The sequence below is a fragment of the Hyla sarda genome, chromosome 2 (assembly GCF_029499605.1).
Source record: "Hyla sarda isolate aHylSar1 chromosome 2, aHylSar1.hap1, whole genome shotgun sequence".
Classification (NCBI taxonomy): Eukaryota; Metazoa; Chordata; class Amphibia; order Anura; family Hylidae; genus Hyla; species Hyla sarda.
This window is the reverse complement of record NC_079190.1, coordinates 243,981,801-243,996,490: the sequence shown is the minus strand read 5'-3', so window position 1 is coordinate 243,996,490 and position 14,690 is coordinate 243,981,801. Positions and strand designations below refer to the sequence as shown.

Below are 14,690 nucleotides of genomic sequence, written 5' to 3'. Positions count from 1 at the left end.
ATACCATTTTGGCCATTGTTTTCAGACATAAAATAATCGGCAGGTTTTTCTGCAAAAACTGAAAAAAAATTTTTACAAAAATAGGCCTTGTTTTAAAGGGGTATTCCAGGAATATTTGTTATTTGTCTATGCTACAGGGGCTATAAAGTTAGTGTAGTTCATAATGTAGTGTCTGTACTTGTGTGAGACGGTTTTCTAACAACTCTTCTGTGATTTTCACCCCAATATTTATTTTTAACAGCATACAAAAAGACTTTTCCCAGCTTGCAATGCGGCCAAGACCTGACTCACTAGTCAGCTGATGACAGGGAGCCTGTCTGCTTCAATGGGTGGAGGGAGCAATCTGTAACTAATGCAACAGCTGTAGGCACCCAGATTGAAAACCACAGGTCTTTTGAATGGATGCAGCTAATTTATGTTTCAATGGGGGGGTGGGGTGGCTGATGTGTGGGAGGGAGGAAAATGGAATTATAGGGTTTGTAGGCAAAAAAAGAGAACTCAAACAGGAAACACCAGTTCACAAAAAGCTAGCCGCAGTATTATGGTAATCTCACAACATAGCCATTTAGCCCCAAGACAAGCGCAGATCCTTCCTAAGTATGTCCATTACGCAGATCGTACTAAAATCACCTTATGGTGGATAACCCCTTTAAGGCCAATTTTATTTTTCCAACCATCTTTATTGAAGAGAAGAGGTCATACAGAGATGTCAAACATGCAAAGATCAACAACAAGAAAGAGAACATAACATCAGTCAAAAATTAGACAGTCATACAGTATTCTTATAAGTAAACAGAAAACATCAGGATATATTCCCATAACGCTAATCTTGTGGATAAAGACAGTTAAGAAATAAAGGCAATTAATCGGAAACATAATGATAAGGATTATGCTAAAGTATACTGATTGCCCAGTTGGTCCAATGAAATATGTTTTGTTAAAATGTGTGGCATCAGAAGTTCCAGACAGCTGGTTACTCCCTATTAAAAAACAAGCAAGCCCAGTTTTTTATTTTTTTTTTTTTTTTAGCTCTCTCATTCTCTTCCTATCAGTGTCATTACATTTGGAGCTTTATGTACTGTACTAATAAGGGCCTAGAAAGTAAGGGGGCAGTAACTACCCTCTCTCCCTGTTGTCCTTTTAAAGGTAGCCTGTCTCAAAAATGTGCTTGTGTAATTATGCTACTGCATTGCTGCATGAAGGAGTCCATGGTACAGCACATTTAAATGGTATCAATAAATTATGACTGTTGGAAAATATTATAAACTTTTTTTTTTTAAATCTGATTTTTTCAACAACAGATCATATTTTTTACATTGTCTCCCTTTGGGATCGAATTTTGTTTAGAATAGAACAGAAAATGCAATAGATACATACCTTTGGGATATTCAGCCAGAACAATACGGGTTAAACAGACCTTCCCAATGACATCATCACGGCTATAAGAAGAAACAAATCAGTTGTTGAGTTGAAGCTGAACTTTACTCCTCTTTTTGGGATCAGCAGGCTGCTCTATTTTTATTTCATCTTAAAGAAAATGAAAACTAAAATTCTTGACCCTAAAGACAAATGGCTTTTTATTGAATCTGTGGAATCGCTGTACTGTATATGTTGACATATTTGATGGAGAAGAGATACTAATATAAAGATTTACGGTCTATTCCCATGTCTAGTATCCTGTGAATACTTGATGCGCAGGATTTTATGTGGCAGATTTCAATGTAAACTAAATGACTGAACAGATCAAATCCTGCAAATTAAACATGCGCAGGATACTGTATGTGTGAATAGACACTTAAGGCTTGGTTTCCACACAGATTTTTTTTCTGCTGGTTTTTGGAAATTGCCACTGCAGTTTTTAAGACAAAGCCAGAAGTGAATTCAAAAGGAATAGGAAATATAAAGAAGGATTCACTTTTGATTTTGGCTCAAAAACTGCTGTGGCAATATCCAAAAGCAACCAGAAAAAAACCCTGTGTGGAAACCTTGCCTTAGGGGTATTTCAGTTTTAAGTAAATTGTATTTAATGAGGCTACCAACTGTAGACATATAACTAATGCAATGTTACCACAAATTTTACTGGCTCTGCATGATTCACCAATTCAATAGGAAATTATGCAAACACAATTATTTAAGTTTCATCTTCTTTCAAATAATCATTACAAATCATTACAAAGTTCAGGGAGTCATAGTAAATAGAACATTATTCACCCAGAGTGCAAAAACTTTAGCGCAGATAGTTTGTCATCTCATTTTCAATGTGGTGTTGGCTCAGCAGCTCCCCAGCTACTTCTTCCCTCATGAGACAACACATCATCCTCCCCCCTGGTTTCACCACCTGTGACCAGCTCCTACAGCTACAACTCCCTGTCATACACACACACACACACACACACACACATATATATATATATATATATATATATATATATATATATATATATATAGCATGCTTAATTATGCTGCAAATTCCACATGCAGACAAGCAGTCAGGGAATATTTACAGCAGCTGCTGCAAACTTACTGGCTATGCAAAGAAGTGTCCTGCTGTGTAAAGCAATGCTCTGCAGAAGCTCTTGGTGGGAAACTGTGCTGTGAGAGGGGAGTAGTCAGGGTGGTGGGATGGTGAGATGAAGAGCTTGGAATTCCATGCACCCTGGGAATTGTAGTGCTGAGCAACTGCTCAACCAGGAAGTGGTGAGAGGACATACGGTAGTAGTATAGAGGATTGCAAATGCACAAAGCAAATGTATTTTAGTGGTTTAAGAACTGGGGCAGAGAGGTAAGCAATGCTATATGCTCCTGCAGCATTTTTTTTTTTTACCTGATATCAGAGTACCCCTTTAATGGATATTAGTAAACATACAGTGGGGATCAAAAGTTTGGGCACCTGGCAAAAAATGGTATTAATGTGCATAAAGAAGTATGTAAAAATCTCCAAAATGCATTAAATTACAGATTAGAAGATTCTTATAATATGTCAACAAAAGTTAGATTTTATTTCCATCATTTATACTTTCAAAATAACAGAAAACAAAAAAATGGCATCTGCTAAAGTTTGGGCACCCTGCAGAATTTATAGCATGCACTGCCCCCTTTGCAAAGCTGAGACCTGCCAGTGTCATGGATTGTTCTCAATCATCATCTGGGAAGACCAGGTGATGTCAATCTCAAAGGTTTTAAATGCCCAGACTCATCTGACCTTGCCCCAACAATCAGCACCATGGGTTCTTCTAAGCAGTTGTCTAGAAATCTGAAACTGAAAATAGTTGACGCTCACAAAGCTGGAGAAGGCTATAAGAAGATAGCAAAACGTTTTCTAACAGATGTCAATATCCTCTGTTAGAAATGGCAGTCATCAGGAACAGTGGAAGTTAAAGCAAGATCTGGAAGACCAAGAAAATATCAGACAGAACAGCTCGCTATTCAACTATTCAAAACCCACGTTTGACTGCACAATTCCTCCAGAAAGATCTGGCAGACACTGGAGATGTGGTACACTATTCCACTATAAAGAGATACTTGTACAAATATGGTCTTCATGGAAGAGTCCTCAGAAGAAAACCTCTTCTACGTCCTCACCACAAAAATCAGCGTTTGAACTTTGCAAATGAACATATAGACAAGCCTGTTGTATTTTGGAAACAAGTTCTGTGGACCGATGAGGTTAAAATTGAACTTTTTGGCCAGAATGAGCAAAGGTACGTTTGGAGAAGAAGGGGAACAGAATTTAATGAAAAGAACCTCTGTCCAACTGTTAAGCATGGGGGTGGATCAATCATGCTTTGGGTTTGTATTGCAGCCAGTGGCACAGAGAACATCTCACGAGTAGAAGGAAAAAGGGATTCAATAAAATTTCAGCAAATTTTGGATGCTAACTTGATGCCATCTGTGAAAAAGCTGAAGTTAAAGAGAGGATGGCTTCTACAAATGGATAATGATCCTAAACACACCTGGAAATCCACTGGGGATTACATCAAGAGGCGTAAACTGAAGGTTTTGCCATGGCCTTCACAATCTCCTGACCTCAACATCATTGAAAATCTATGGATAGACCTTAAAAGAGCAGTGCGTGACAGACAGCCCAGAAATCTCAAAGAACTGGAAGACTTTTGTAAGGAAGAATGGGCAAAGATACCTCAAACAAGAATTGAAAGACTCTTGGCTGGCTACAAAAAGCGTTTACAACTGTGATACTTGCCAAAGGGGGCAGTACAAGATATTAACTCTGCAGGGTGCCCAAACTTTTGCAAATGCCATTTTTTTGTTTTCTGTTATTTTGAAAGTGTAAGTGATGGAAATAAAATCTAACTTTTGTTGACATATTATAAGAATGTATAATCTGTAATTGATGCCTTTATGCACATTAATACACATTTTTACCTGGGGTGTCCAAACTTTTGATCCCCACTGTAGCTGTTAGACTGAAAAAGCTATGTTTCCACTGGGACAATCAGTCACGTTTAAACCCCACAATAAGAAAAACACAATCTAATAAAATATATCCCAAAAATTTCTCTTGTAGCCCACCTCTTAAAGTGGTTGTATGGCATTAGATAAACATGGTCACATTCTCATTTACAGTGTCACCCTCATAACCCATGGACAGGTATGTTTCTGTTTCTGGAAGAAAGCAACCATGTTATCTTATATAGACCCATCTAACTAGCTACCACATTGAAAAATTCCTCATTAAGTTTCCACTAATTTATGGCTGCCAGAATAGTGCTGCATGCTGTGCTTTTGCATCCAGTAAAAATGTAACATAATAGACCTATTATAAGTCAATAAGATCCATCTGAGTCCACTAACATCTGTTGCATGATGAATCGATCATGACTCCAGTAATAACAGAAGCCATGAAGCCAATCTCCTATTTTTAAGATAATATACAGTAAAATTGTCCCATTCCATTAATTCATTTACTGTCATTACCACTTCTACTAGTAGTCCTGAGCCAAGCAACAAAACCCAAACTCAATGCATGAACATAAGACATCTATTTATCTATACATTTGCTGTTCCTGAGAATACTCTTTTTGAAGTTCTGGTATTTGTTTCATTTTATCTATTACTGTATATAATGTATATAAGTGAAGCAATATGTGTTAACTCTTTGTAAGCTGCTTACTGTAAAGATTTACTTTAGTTTAAAGAATTGTGTTGTGCCTTATTTGCCTTGAATAAAGTGACATCCTCTGGGAAAACACTTCACTTGTGGTTTTTTAATCCTTGCTGTGATGCTAATGAATTTCATTCCAATCTTTGAGATTCTAGATTACTAATCAATTAATATATCCCAGTGGAACGGGATGCGTAATGCTCTTCAGTCGATTGCATGGTAACACGTTGTTCCCTCTGCTTCCAGACAGAACATTTTTCCCACTAGCCTTTAAAGATTTATTTTTTGAAATTCGTGACTACAGCCAATTCATTAAGATTTTGATTTTTCCCTATAAGATGTCATATCAACAACTCAGCAAGAAAACAACAAATAAATATACTTTATGACTAAAGTCACAGTAGCTAACTGAGTAAAGTGAAATGCAAAGGTTGTTTTTATATGGACATAGCTGTAAATGTTCTTAAAATATCAGCAATGCAACATATATTTGATGAGCATATACTTAATGAGCATATAGAACATTTAAAACGTTAAAATATGTATACAATATGCATTATCCAATACTAATAATACACTGAGAACACTGCCGACTTTAAAGGGGGTTACTGTCCATTAATATTTATCCTCTATCCACAGGTTAGCGGATAAGTGTATCATTAGAGAGGGCCTGACTGCTGGTACCCTTCGTAATATGAAGTATGAGGTCCTGAGACTACCATTAGAACATAATGGTGTGCAGTACCACTTTTTTTTTGATTGTGAGAGCTGCCACGGACAGTGCAGATTTGGACAGTGGGTATTAAAGGTAGGTTCAAACTATGGAAAAATAAAGTGGAATTCTAGAAGAATTGTATCACACTCCCATTGACTTCAATGGGATTTCAGCAGCTCTGCTTAAACAGTAATTTCCCCACAGATATTTACGACAAGAATCTTATTTCCAATGGAAGAATAAACATGATCTATTTTTTGGCAATTCCTCATATTTGTTTCATTTTCAATGGAACAAAAAGGGTGTAGATACAAATAGGAATTCAGCGCAAAAATTCCCTTGCTGAGCCCTTATGATAAGTCCACATACAGCAGACATTATCCATCAAGGATTTCTCAGCAAATCCAACTGGCAAATTCAACATGGTATGACATATATCACCCTATGCATGACAAAATTTGATGCAAAGATTTACTACAAATTCACAGCAGTGTACTGTAGAATGCTCTAAATTCCTCATAAACCTTTTTTTTTTTTTTGCTAGTTGGAGATTTGAATGGGCAATTGGGAATGATCCCTAAATATCTGCTGCATTTCTTTTTATTTACATTTTTATGCAACCATATGGATCAGCATTTATTTTTATGCAAAAAAAAAAAATAGATTTTCTTTCCATTGTGCATAAATTACCTCAATGCATCCTCATCCATAACATAGAAGGATACTGAATGGAAATTAGGTGGTAGGTGAACCTTGTACTCTTCTCCCCAAAATGGTGAAAGGGTTTTCCAAACAGTTGCTGTCCTAAGAAAGAGAGACATTTTTGTTTAGAATGATTGACAAAATGTTTTAAATATCAATAGTTTCATATCCAATGCTTTAGTAAGAGTTGGGCTTTACTTATATACAACCTACACAAAAGGAACCCTGCAGGCAACAGTCTATGTTTCATCTTCAGGAGGTATTAGCAAATATAAAGCTGAACAAGGGCCTTTCTGTGTTTCACTTGATCATTTATTGTCCTCTGTTTAGACCAGTGGTAGTCTTTCTGCAAAGTAAGAGAAGACTTCCCCTTGATAAGCTTCTCCAAGTGTTATGTCTCAGATAGCCAACAAAAGTAAAAGTAAAGTGGAGTCCTTAGTTTGTATTATATACTATAGCCACCGCCTTTAAGACCCTCATACAGTAGGTTATGTAATTTGGACTGCGAGCTAGGGTATCAGAGAGCTATAACATCTACACATACTGGGGGAGATTTATCAAAACCTGTCCAGAGGAAAAGTTGCTGAGTTGCCCATAGCAACCAATCAGATCACTTCTTCTCGCCTCTGAAAAATGAAAGATGGTTGCTATGGGCAACTCTTTCCTCTGGAGCAACTTTTCCTCTGGACAGGTTTTGATAAATCTCCCCCCCCCCCCCCCCCCCGTATCTGCAGGAAACATGTTGATGTACACGTGCCTAAGTAAAAAAAAAAAAATTATTCCTTGAAAGTATCTGCAAAAGTAGGTTTCAATCAATAGAATTCATGTGACATCACAACTGGGATTCAGCAAGGTACCGTTCTGTGACATCCGTTTTGTGACATCACAAGTGGCTTACAGTCAGCTAAATTACTGTGACATTACAAGTGGGTTTCAGTCAGGTAAGTGAGCCTCACTGATGTATTGTGACATCACAGGCTGGTATCAGTAACTAGAGTTGCTATCACATATCATAAGTGGGTTTCAGTCAAGTAAGCTGCTGTGACATAAAAAGTGGGTTTTGGTCAGTAAGGCTGGGTTCACATACGTCCGGCATCCAGCATAGGTGAACTCAGCCTAGATCTCCACGCAACTGATGCCACAACTGATGACAAGTTGTGCATGTTTTTTATTACCCTAAGTGCATGTTTTTTATTACCCTAAAGCAGCCATGTGGAACCTATATGGTGCACATACATAAGAAATAAGTTAATAAAATGACACGTCCCCTGAAGAAGCACAAGCGAAACGTACATTGGGGTTGGAGCTGGTAGGTAGGCAATGCATGGCAGGATGTTATGGTCTCTTTTTACTTATAGCTTTCTATTAATCTTGTGAATACTATCTGTTTAGCATTTATTATATTTATTCTGATTTTATAATCTCTTATTGTGATTTATGACATATTTTTCCCGGCATTCTGTGTATTTGTGCCTGCTGTACCTCCTCCACTCACTTGCAGTTGTTATTGTAGTGCCTTGTTTTTATTCTTTCATGTTTTAAACGTCTGTCATTCTTATATTTGTTAAATAAAATATATATTTTATATATAGTTTTCTTTTTGTTGGTGTATATCTATATCTCATAAACTAATGGTGGCCCTTCCCCTTGTGGCTAGGCCCCTCTTATGTTTGTTGGTGAAATAACCTTGTATTGTTTGTAACAGTGCAAATGAATGCTTCTGTTGAAGCTGTCTGTGCTCTGGGGAACGCATGGAGATAAACACACCTCCCCTCAGAGATTTCTGTACTTTTTTTTTTTTTTTAAAGTACCAAAAAAGGCTGAATTTTCTGGGTTCAACCTGTTTTTAACATCTTTAAAAATTGTTTCTAACGACAGCAATGCTTTAAGTCAGCTATGCTACTGAGACACCACAAGTGGGTTTCAGCCAACAGGGATGCTGTGACATTAAAAGTAGGTTTCAGTTGGTATGCTGCTGTGATATCACAAGTGGGTTTAAAGGGGCATTCCAGTTAAAAACATATTTTTTTTCCATATAAATTGTCTCCAGAAAGTTAAACAGATTTGTAAATGACTTCTATTAAAAATCTTAACCCTTCCAGTACTTATCAGCTATTGAAGTTGAGTTGTTCTTTTCTGTCTGACAACAGTGCTCTCTGCTGACAACTCTGTCGGTGTCAGGAACTGTCCAGAGTAGGAACAAATCCCCATAGCAAACCTCTCCTGCTCTGGGGAGTTACTGAGACATACAGAGGTTTCAGCAGAGAGCACTGTTGTCAGACAGAAAAGAACAACTCAACTTCAACAGCTGATAAGTACTGGAAGGACTAAGATATTTTTTAATAGAAGTAATTTACAAATCTGTTTAACTCTCTGGAGCCACTTAATATGAAAAAAAAAATGCTTTACATTGGAACACCCCTTTAACCCCTTAACGATGCAGGACGTATATTTACGTCCTGCGCCGGCTCCCGCGATATGAAGCGGGATCGCGCCGCGATCCCGCATCATATCGCGTCGGTCCCGGCGCTAATCAACGGCCGGGACCCGCGGCTAATACCACACATCGCCGATCGCGGCGATGTGCGGTATTAACCCTTTAGAAGCGGCGGTCAAAGCTGACCGCCGCTTCTAAAGTGAAACTGAAAGTATCCCGGCTGCTCAGTCGGGCTGTTCGGGACCGCCGCGGTGAAATCGCGGCGTCCCGAACAGCTGATCGGACACCGGGAGGGCTCTTACCTGCCTCCTCGGTGTCCGATCGGCGAATTACTGCTCTGTGCCTGAGATCCAGGCAGGAGCAGTCAAGCAGCGATAACACTGATCACAGGCGTGTTAATACACGCCTGTGATCTGTGTAAAAGATCCCTATGGGACCTATAACACTGCAAAAAAAAAGTAAAAAAAAAGTGTTAATAAAGGTCATTTAACCCCTTCCCTAATAAAAGTTTGAATCACCCCCCTTTTCCCATAAAAAAAATAAAACAGTGTAAAAAAATAAATAAACAAACATATGTGGTATCGCCGCGTGCGTAAATGTCCGAACTATAAAAATATATCATTAATTAAGCCGTACGGTCAATGACGTACGCGCAAAAAAATTCCAAAGTCCAAAAAAGCGTATTTTGGTCATTTTTTATAACATTAAAAAATGAATAAAAAGTGATCAAAAAGTCCGATCAAAACAAAAATCATACCAATAAAAACTTCAGATCACGGCGCAAAAAATGAGCCCTCATACCGCCCCGTACGAGGAAAAATAAAAAAGTTATAGGGGTCAGAAGATGACATTTTTAAACGTATAAATTTTCCTGCATGTAGTTATGATTTTTTCCAGAAGTGCGACAAAATCAAACCTATATAAGTAGGGTATCATTTTAACCGTATGGACCTACAGAATAATGATAAGGTGTAATTTTTACCGAAATATGCACTGCGTAGAAACGGAAGCCCCCAAAAGTTACAAAATGGCATTGTTTTTTCGATTTTGTCGCACAATGATTTTTTTTTCCGTTTCGCCGTACATTTTTGGGTAAACTGACTAATGTCACTGCAAAGTAGAATTGGCGACGCAAAAAATAAGCCATACAATGGATTTTTAGGTGGAAAATTGAAAGGGTTATGATTTTTAAAAGGTAAGGAGGAAAAAATGAAAGTGCAAAAACGGAAAAACCCTGAGTCCTTAAGGGGTTAAGAGAGGCGAGTTTCTGTGACCTCACATTTTAATTGGCTAAGCTACTTTGACCTCACAATTGAATTTCAGTTAGCCGAGTTGCTTTTTTCATAGATTTTGGTCTGCTGTACACCACAAGTTGTTTTAGCAAGGTATGCAAGTGTGATAAATGGATTCCAGTCAGATTAGCTGCTGTGATCTGTAGGCAGATTTCGATTGGCAGAGCTATTGTAACATCACAAGTAGGTTTTAGTCAGATTAGCTGCTTTGATATCACAAGTGGGTTCAGTTAGCGAAGCTGCTGTGACAATACATGCAGGTTTCAGTTAGGTAAGTTGTTATAACATCTAGAGATGAGCGAAGTTACAGTAAATTTGATTAATCACAAACTTCTCGGCTCGGCAGTTGCTGACTTTAGCCTGCATAAATGAGTTCAGCTTTCAGGTGCTCCGGTGGGCTGGAAAAGGTGGATACAGTCCTAGGAGAGAGTCTATTAGTAGCAATGGTTTTATATCTAATCAGTTGTCCATGTCCTTGGTATTTCAGAGATATCTGTGCCCCAATCTATGGAATCCAGCGACCCTTTACCTGACTGCTCACTGTGACAATTGTTTTCCTGATGAGCTGTTACCTGTCTGGTGCCATTTATAAATGTCAGGGGCAGTAGGACTGCCTACTGTTCATTCCAGACTGGTGTTTAGCTAAAACAGTTCAGAATTAAACAATTTAAAAAACAACTGTCTTGAGTGAGTATTGTTTAAGTATGGAGAGGGTGTACTGTAGTGGTTTGATGTCCTGTTTTCTAGTGTTTGATGCCCCAAATTGCTTCTAGTGGCAAGTTCTTTGCTGTTGTCCCAGTTTTGCAGTCTACAGTAGTCGAGTGGTCAGCTAGATCACTGGGATGCAATAGTTTGATATATGGTCAAGATGTATCGCAAATAGGAGCCCTCCTTCTTGTATTTAGGGGAATATTGGTGCTAAAATCCTTGGCATCTAGTGATCTGTAAACTGGATGTTTGCATGTTACTCTTGATCCAATGATTTCTTTTTGAATGGCAGAAACAGATGCCAGTGTCCTGTTTTTCCTGACTAATCTTTTTCCCAGTTAAGGACTTTGGGTCCTATTGGGCTACAAAAAAAGCCAGGGACCCAATATTGTGATATACAGTTATAGTTATATAGTTAATTGAACATTAAGATAATAGTTAAGCATTACCCTGCAAACATGTCCACTTCAAACTTTACATATTTAATATACAGATGATCTTGTCAGAATATCATATAAAAAATAATCTGTACCTGAACTGTTAATAGGAAAACACAATATAGAAGAATATGACAGTTTTAGGTCTATTTTCTATTTTTGTAAGCTGTGGGTTTATAACATCTATATATATATATATATATATATATATATATATATATATATATATGTATATATATATATGTATATATATAACTTTCCTGTTATGTCTCTAATAGCACTCATATCAACAGTTTCTGTTTTATTAATCCCAAATGGACGCAAGCGGGGGAGTCTGGAGCGATTGTTATACTATGTACGCTATACTTTTACAACAATTGCCAAATGTTAGGATTGAATGGCAGCCATTTACATTCTCTGCTGCATTTATGAAGTCTCATTGGATGCATTTCTAAAAACATAAAAAGCCAAAGCTACACATAAAAAAAGCAGAGAACAGAGGGTTGTTTACCTGATAATCGTCTCATCATCAATCTTCACAATGCAGTATGGATCACTGCTGCCTGTTCTGCAAACAGAAAGTCAGTCAGTCATAAACTGTAATAATAAAAATAATAATCAAATTTACTGATATAGTGGCAACAGATTCCGCAGCACTTTACAATTTTGGAGATACAAATAAAGACAAGTATCAGACATTACAATATTACACAGTAAATATTCAAACTGGAAGAGTGAGGGCCCTGCTTGTGGGAAATGAGGTTAAGACAAAAGGCAGACAACAGAATGGGCAGAGAATACAAGAGTGTTATTACATTAGGTATCTAGTATTTTACCTTACAGTACTGTGCTTACAATGTAATGGCCTAGTCTTGTTATTTAGCCTTAGGCCCTGTTCACATCACATTTTAAATCTATGTTTAGCATGTATATCGTAAATGCTGCCTGTGTACATACTAAACTTATCTATAGGGCTACATTATGCCACGGATGCAAAAAGAGTGTCTTTTTCACCTCTGTTGTGCCAGTATACCACAAGAAAATAGTAGACGGAATCCTGTAAAATAAAATGGATCCTTTAATCAAATGACTTGTCTAGGGGTGATTTATAACTCTATATGGAAAAATGAGAAATAGGCCTTATAGGGTTCATAATAGGACAATTTTAAATATACTTAATTTGTTAAAAAAAGTTTGAGTTTTTTTAAAAGCAGTACAATAATATAAAAACGTGTAAACACGGGTATAGTTTTATTTGTATACAGAATAAAGATAACATGCCAGTTGAATGTTATCATTGCCTTAAAACGAAACCTTCAAAAGGTTGCTAAATTGTGGTTTTCTTTAAAATTTCCCCCCCCCCCAAATAATTTCTTTTTGTTGTGTCATACATTTTTTTTAACAAAGGTGTCAATACAAACTTCAATTGGTCCCACAAAAAAACAAGCCCTTCAATGGGCTTGTAGACAGAAAAATGGTTTGTAGACAGAAAAATAAAAAATTTATGGTTCCTAGAAGACGAGGAGGGAAAATTAAATGCAAAACTGAAGCTGGCTTCTTTCTTAAGGCCAATAACACTTTATTGCCATTTTGTTGTGCTGGTAAACAGTCAGAGAAGCAGTGCACGGAGCCCTGTACATCAATCAGCAAAAGAAGGATGATGGGTGGGAGACAGGAGACCTGCCACTGAGGCTCTGTACCTCCTCTCTGACTGTCTACTGGCATAAAAAACAGCAATTCCTATTGTTTAAAGTGTAGCTCCCACCATCCTTTTTTTTTTCCTGTCCCTGCCTATTGCCCATCTATCCCTAACCCCCTCCCTGCCTTTAAATATTTTTTTAACTATATTAAAAATGCTTTTTTGTCTGCCTGGTAGTGTACTCACTACCAAGCAGACTTCCCCAGCAGGCACAACGTCACTGATGCCTGCTGGGGCCGACACTTCCGCCCTTAGTTCACCTATACAGGGTGCCTCCAGCTGTTTCACCACTACAACTCCCAGCTTTCACTGACATCTATTGGCTGTCAGGGCATGCTGGGAGTTGTAATGGCGAAACAACTGGAGGCATCCTTTGTTAAAAACAATACCCTTCCATGGCAGCGGCTCAAACCCCTTCCCCCCGATTTGCGCCACTTGTCAATTTGTGATCTGCAATACCTGGAAATCGCCACAATGATTTTTTAAAGAAAAGTACTATACAATTACTATACATGAAAGAATTTTCTTTACACTAAGAGCAAAAACCTCAGATCTATAGTCTGTGCTGCAGGGTCCTGTCCTGAAGCTCCCTTTGATTTATTAATTATTTTTCCCATACAGGTCAGCCCAATATAGGTCAGATGTCAGAAAGATAAAAACAACTCTAGATCTTATTTAATGACTCCACATAGTAACATAGTTCATTAGGTTGAAAAAAGACCAGGAAGTAAACAAACCTGTCAATGTTTAGTTAAAGAACATCCGCTCTCTCAGCATATACAGCTTTTCATAAGAAATGTAGTAAATGTAAACTGTTCACTTAATCCATTTTTACACTTAACAATGCATACTTATCTACACAAACTCCCATTCAGGCAGTCGCCCAAATGTGTGTTTACATGAGTTCAGAAAACTGTAAAATGCCTGTCTTATTTGAGACGGAAAGTGTCGTGATTTCCCAGCTGAGTGCTAGCAATCTCACTTAAGTTATTTCCACTTATTAATTTCCTCTGATGTAGAAATAGCATGGATACATCTGTTTCCTGGATGTACTGTATGGGGTTTTGAAAAACACATATTGTTCATAATGAGCACTTCTGTTTTAAAACACAGCATATAAAAGGATTCATGTCTACTTATATGCTATGAGGCTTAGAGAGGTATTCCAGGTATTGTTTTTATTTGACTATGCTACAGGGGCTGTAAAGTTAGTGTAGTTCATAATATAGTGTCTGTACCTGTGTGTGGCGGTCATCTCTCAATTCTTCTGTGATTATCACCCCAATATAAATTTTTAACAGCATGCAAAATGACTCATGTCTCGGGATTTCCCAGGTTGCAGTGCGTCGAGACGTGACATCACTAGTCAGGTGATTAGAGGGAGCCTGTCCTGCTTCAATTTTGTAACAGCTGTAGGCCCCCTGGTTAGAAAACACTGTGTTCCAATGGGTGTGGTGGCTGATGTGCGGGAGGAAGAAAAGTGACCTCAAACTTTTAAGCATGGAACTGTGGGATGTGTAGTTTAGAGAACAAAATCCAACAGGAAATACCCAGTTCTGGGAGGTAAGTACTAAAATC

The 14,690-nt window shown here is 37.8% G+C and overlaps 1 protein-coding gene across 3 annotated transcripts in view; it reads right to left on the bottom strand.

Moving 5' to 3' along the window:
- LOC130355929 (ras GTPase-activating protein 4-like) overlaps positions 1-14,690 on the bottom strand; it is a 262,095-nt gene that overhangs the window by 139,753 nt on the left and 107,652 nt on the right. Inside the window, exons 2-4 of one of the 3 annotated variants that reach the window (XM_056556793.1) lie at positions 11,925-11,981; positions 6,528-6,641; positions 1,378-1,439 (exon numbers count right to left, since the gene is read on the bottom strand). In XM_056556793.1, coding sequence (XP_056412768.1) covers positions 1,378-1,439; positions 6,528-6,641; positions 11,925-11,981 — 233 coding nt within the window. The remainder of the gene's footprint in view (positions 1-1,377; positions 1,440-6,527; positions 6,642-11,924; positions 11,982-14,690) is intronic. The other 2 variants (XM_056556794.1, XM_056556795.1) reach the window with 2 other exon arrangements.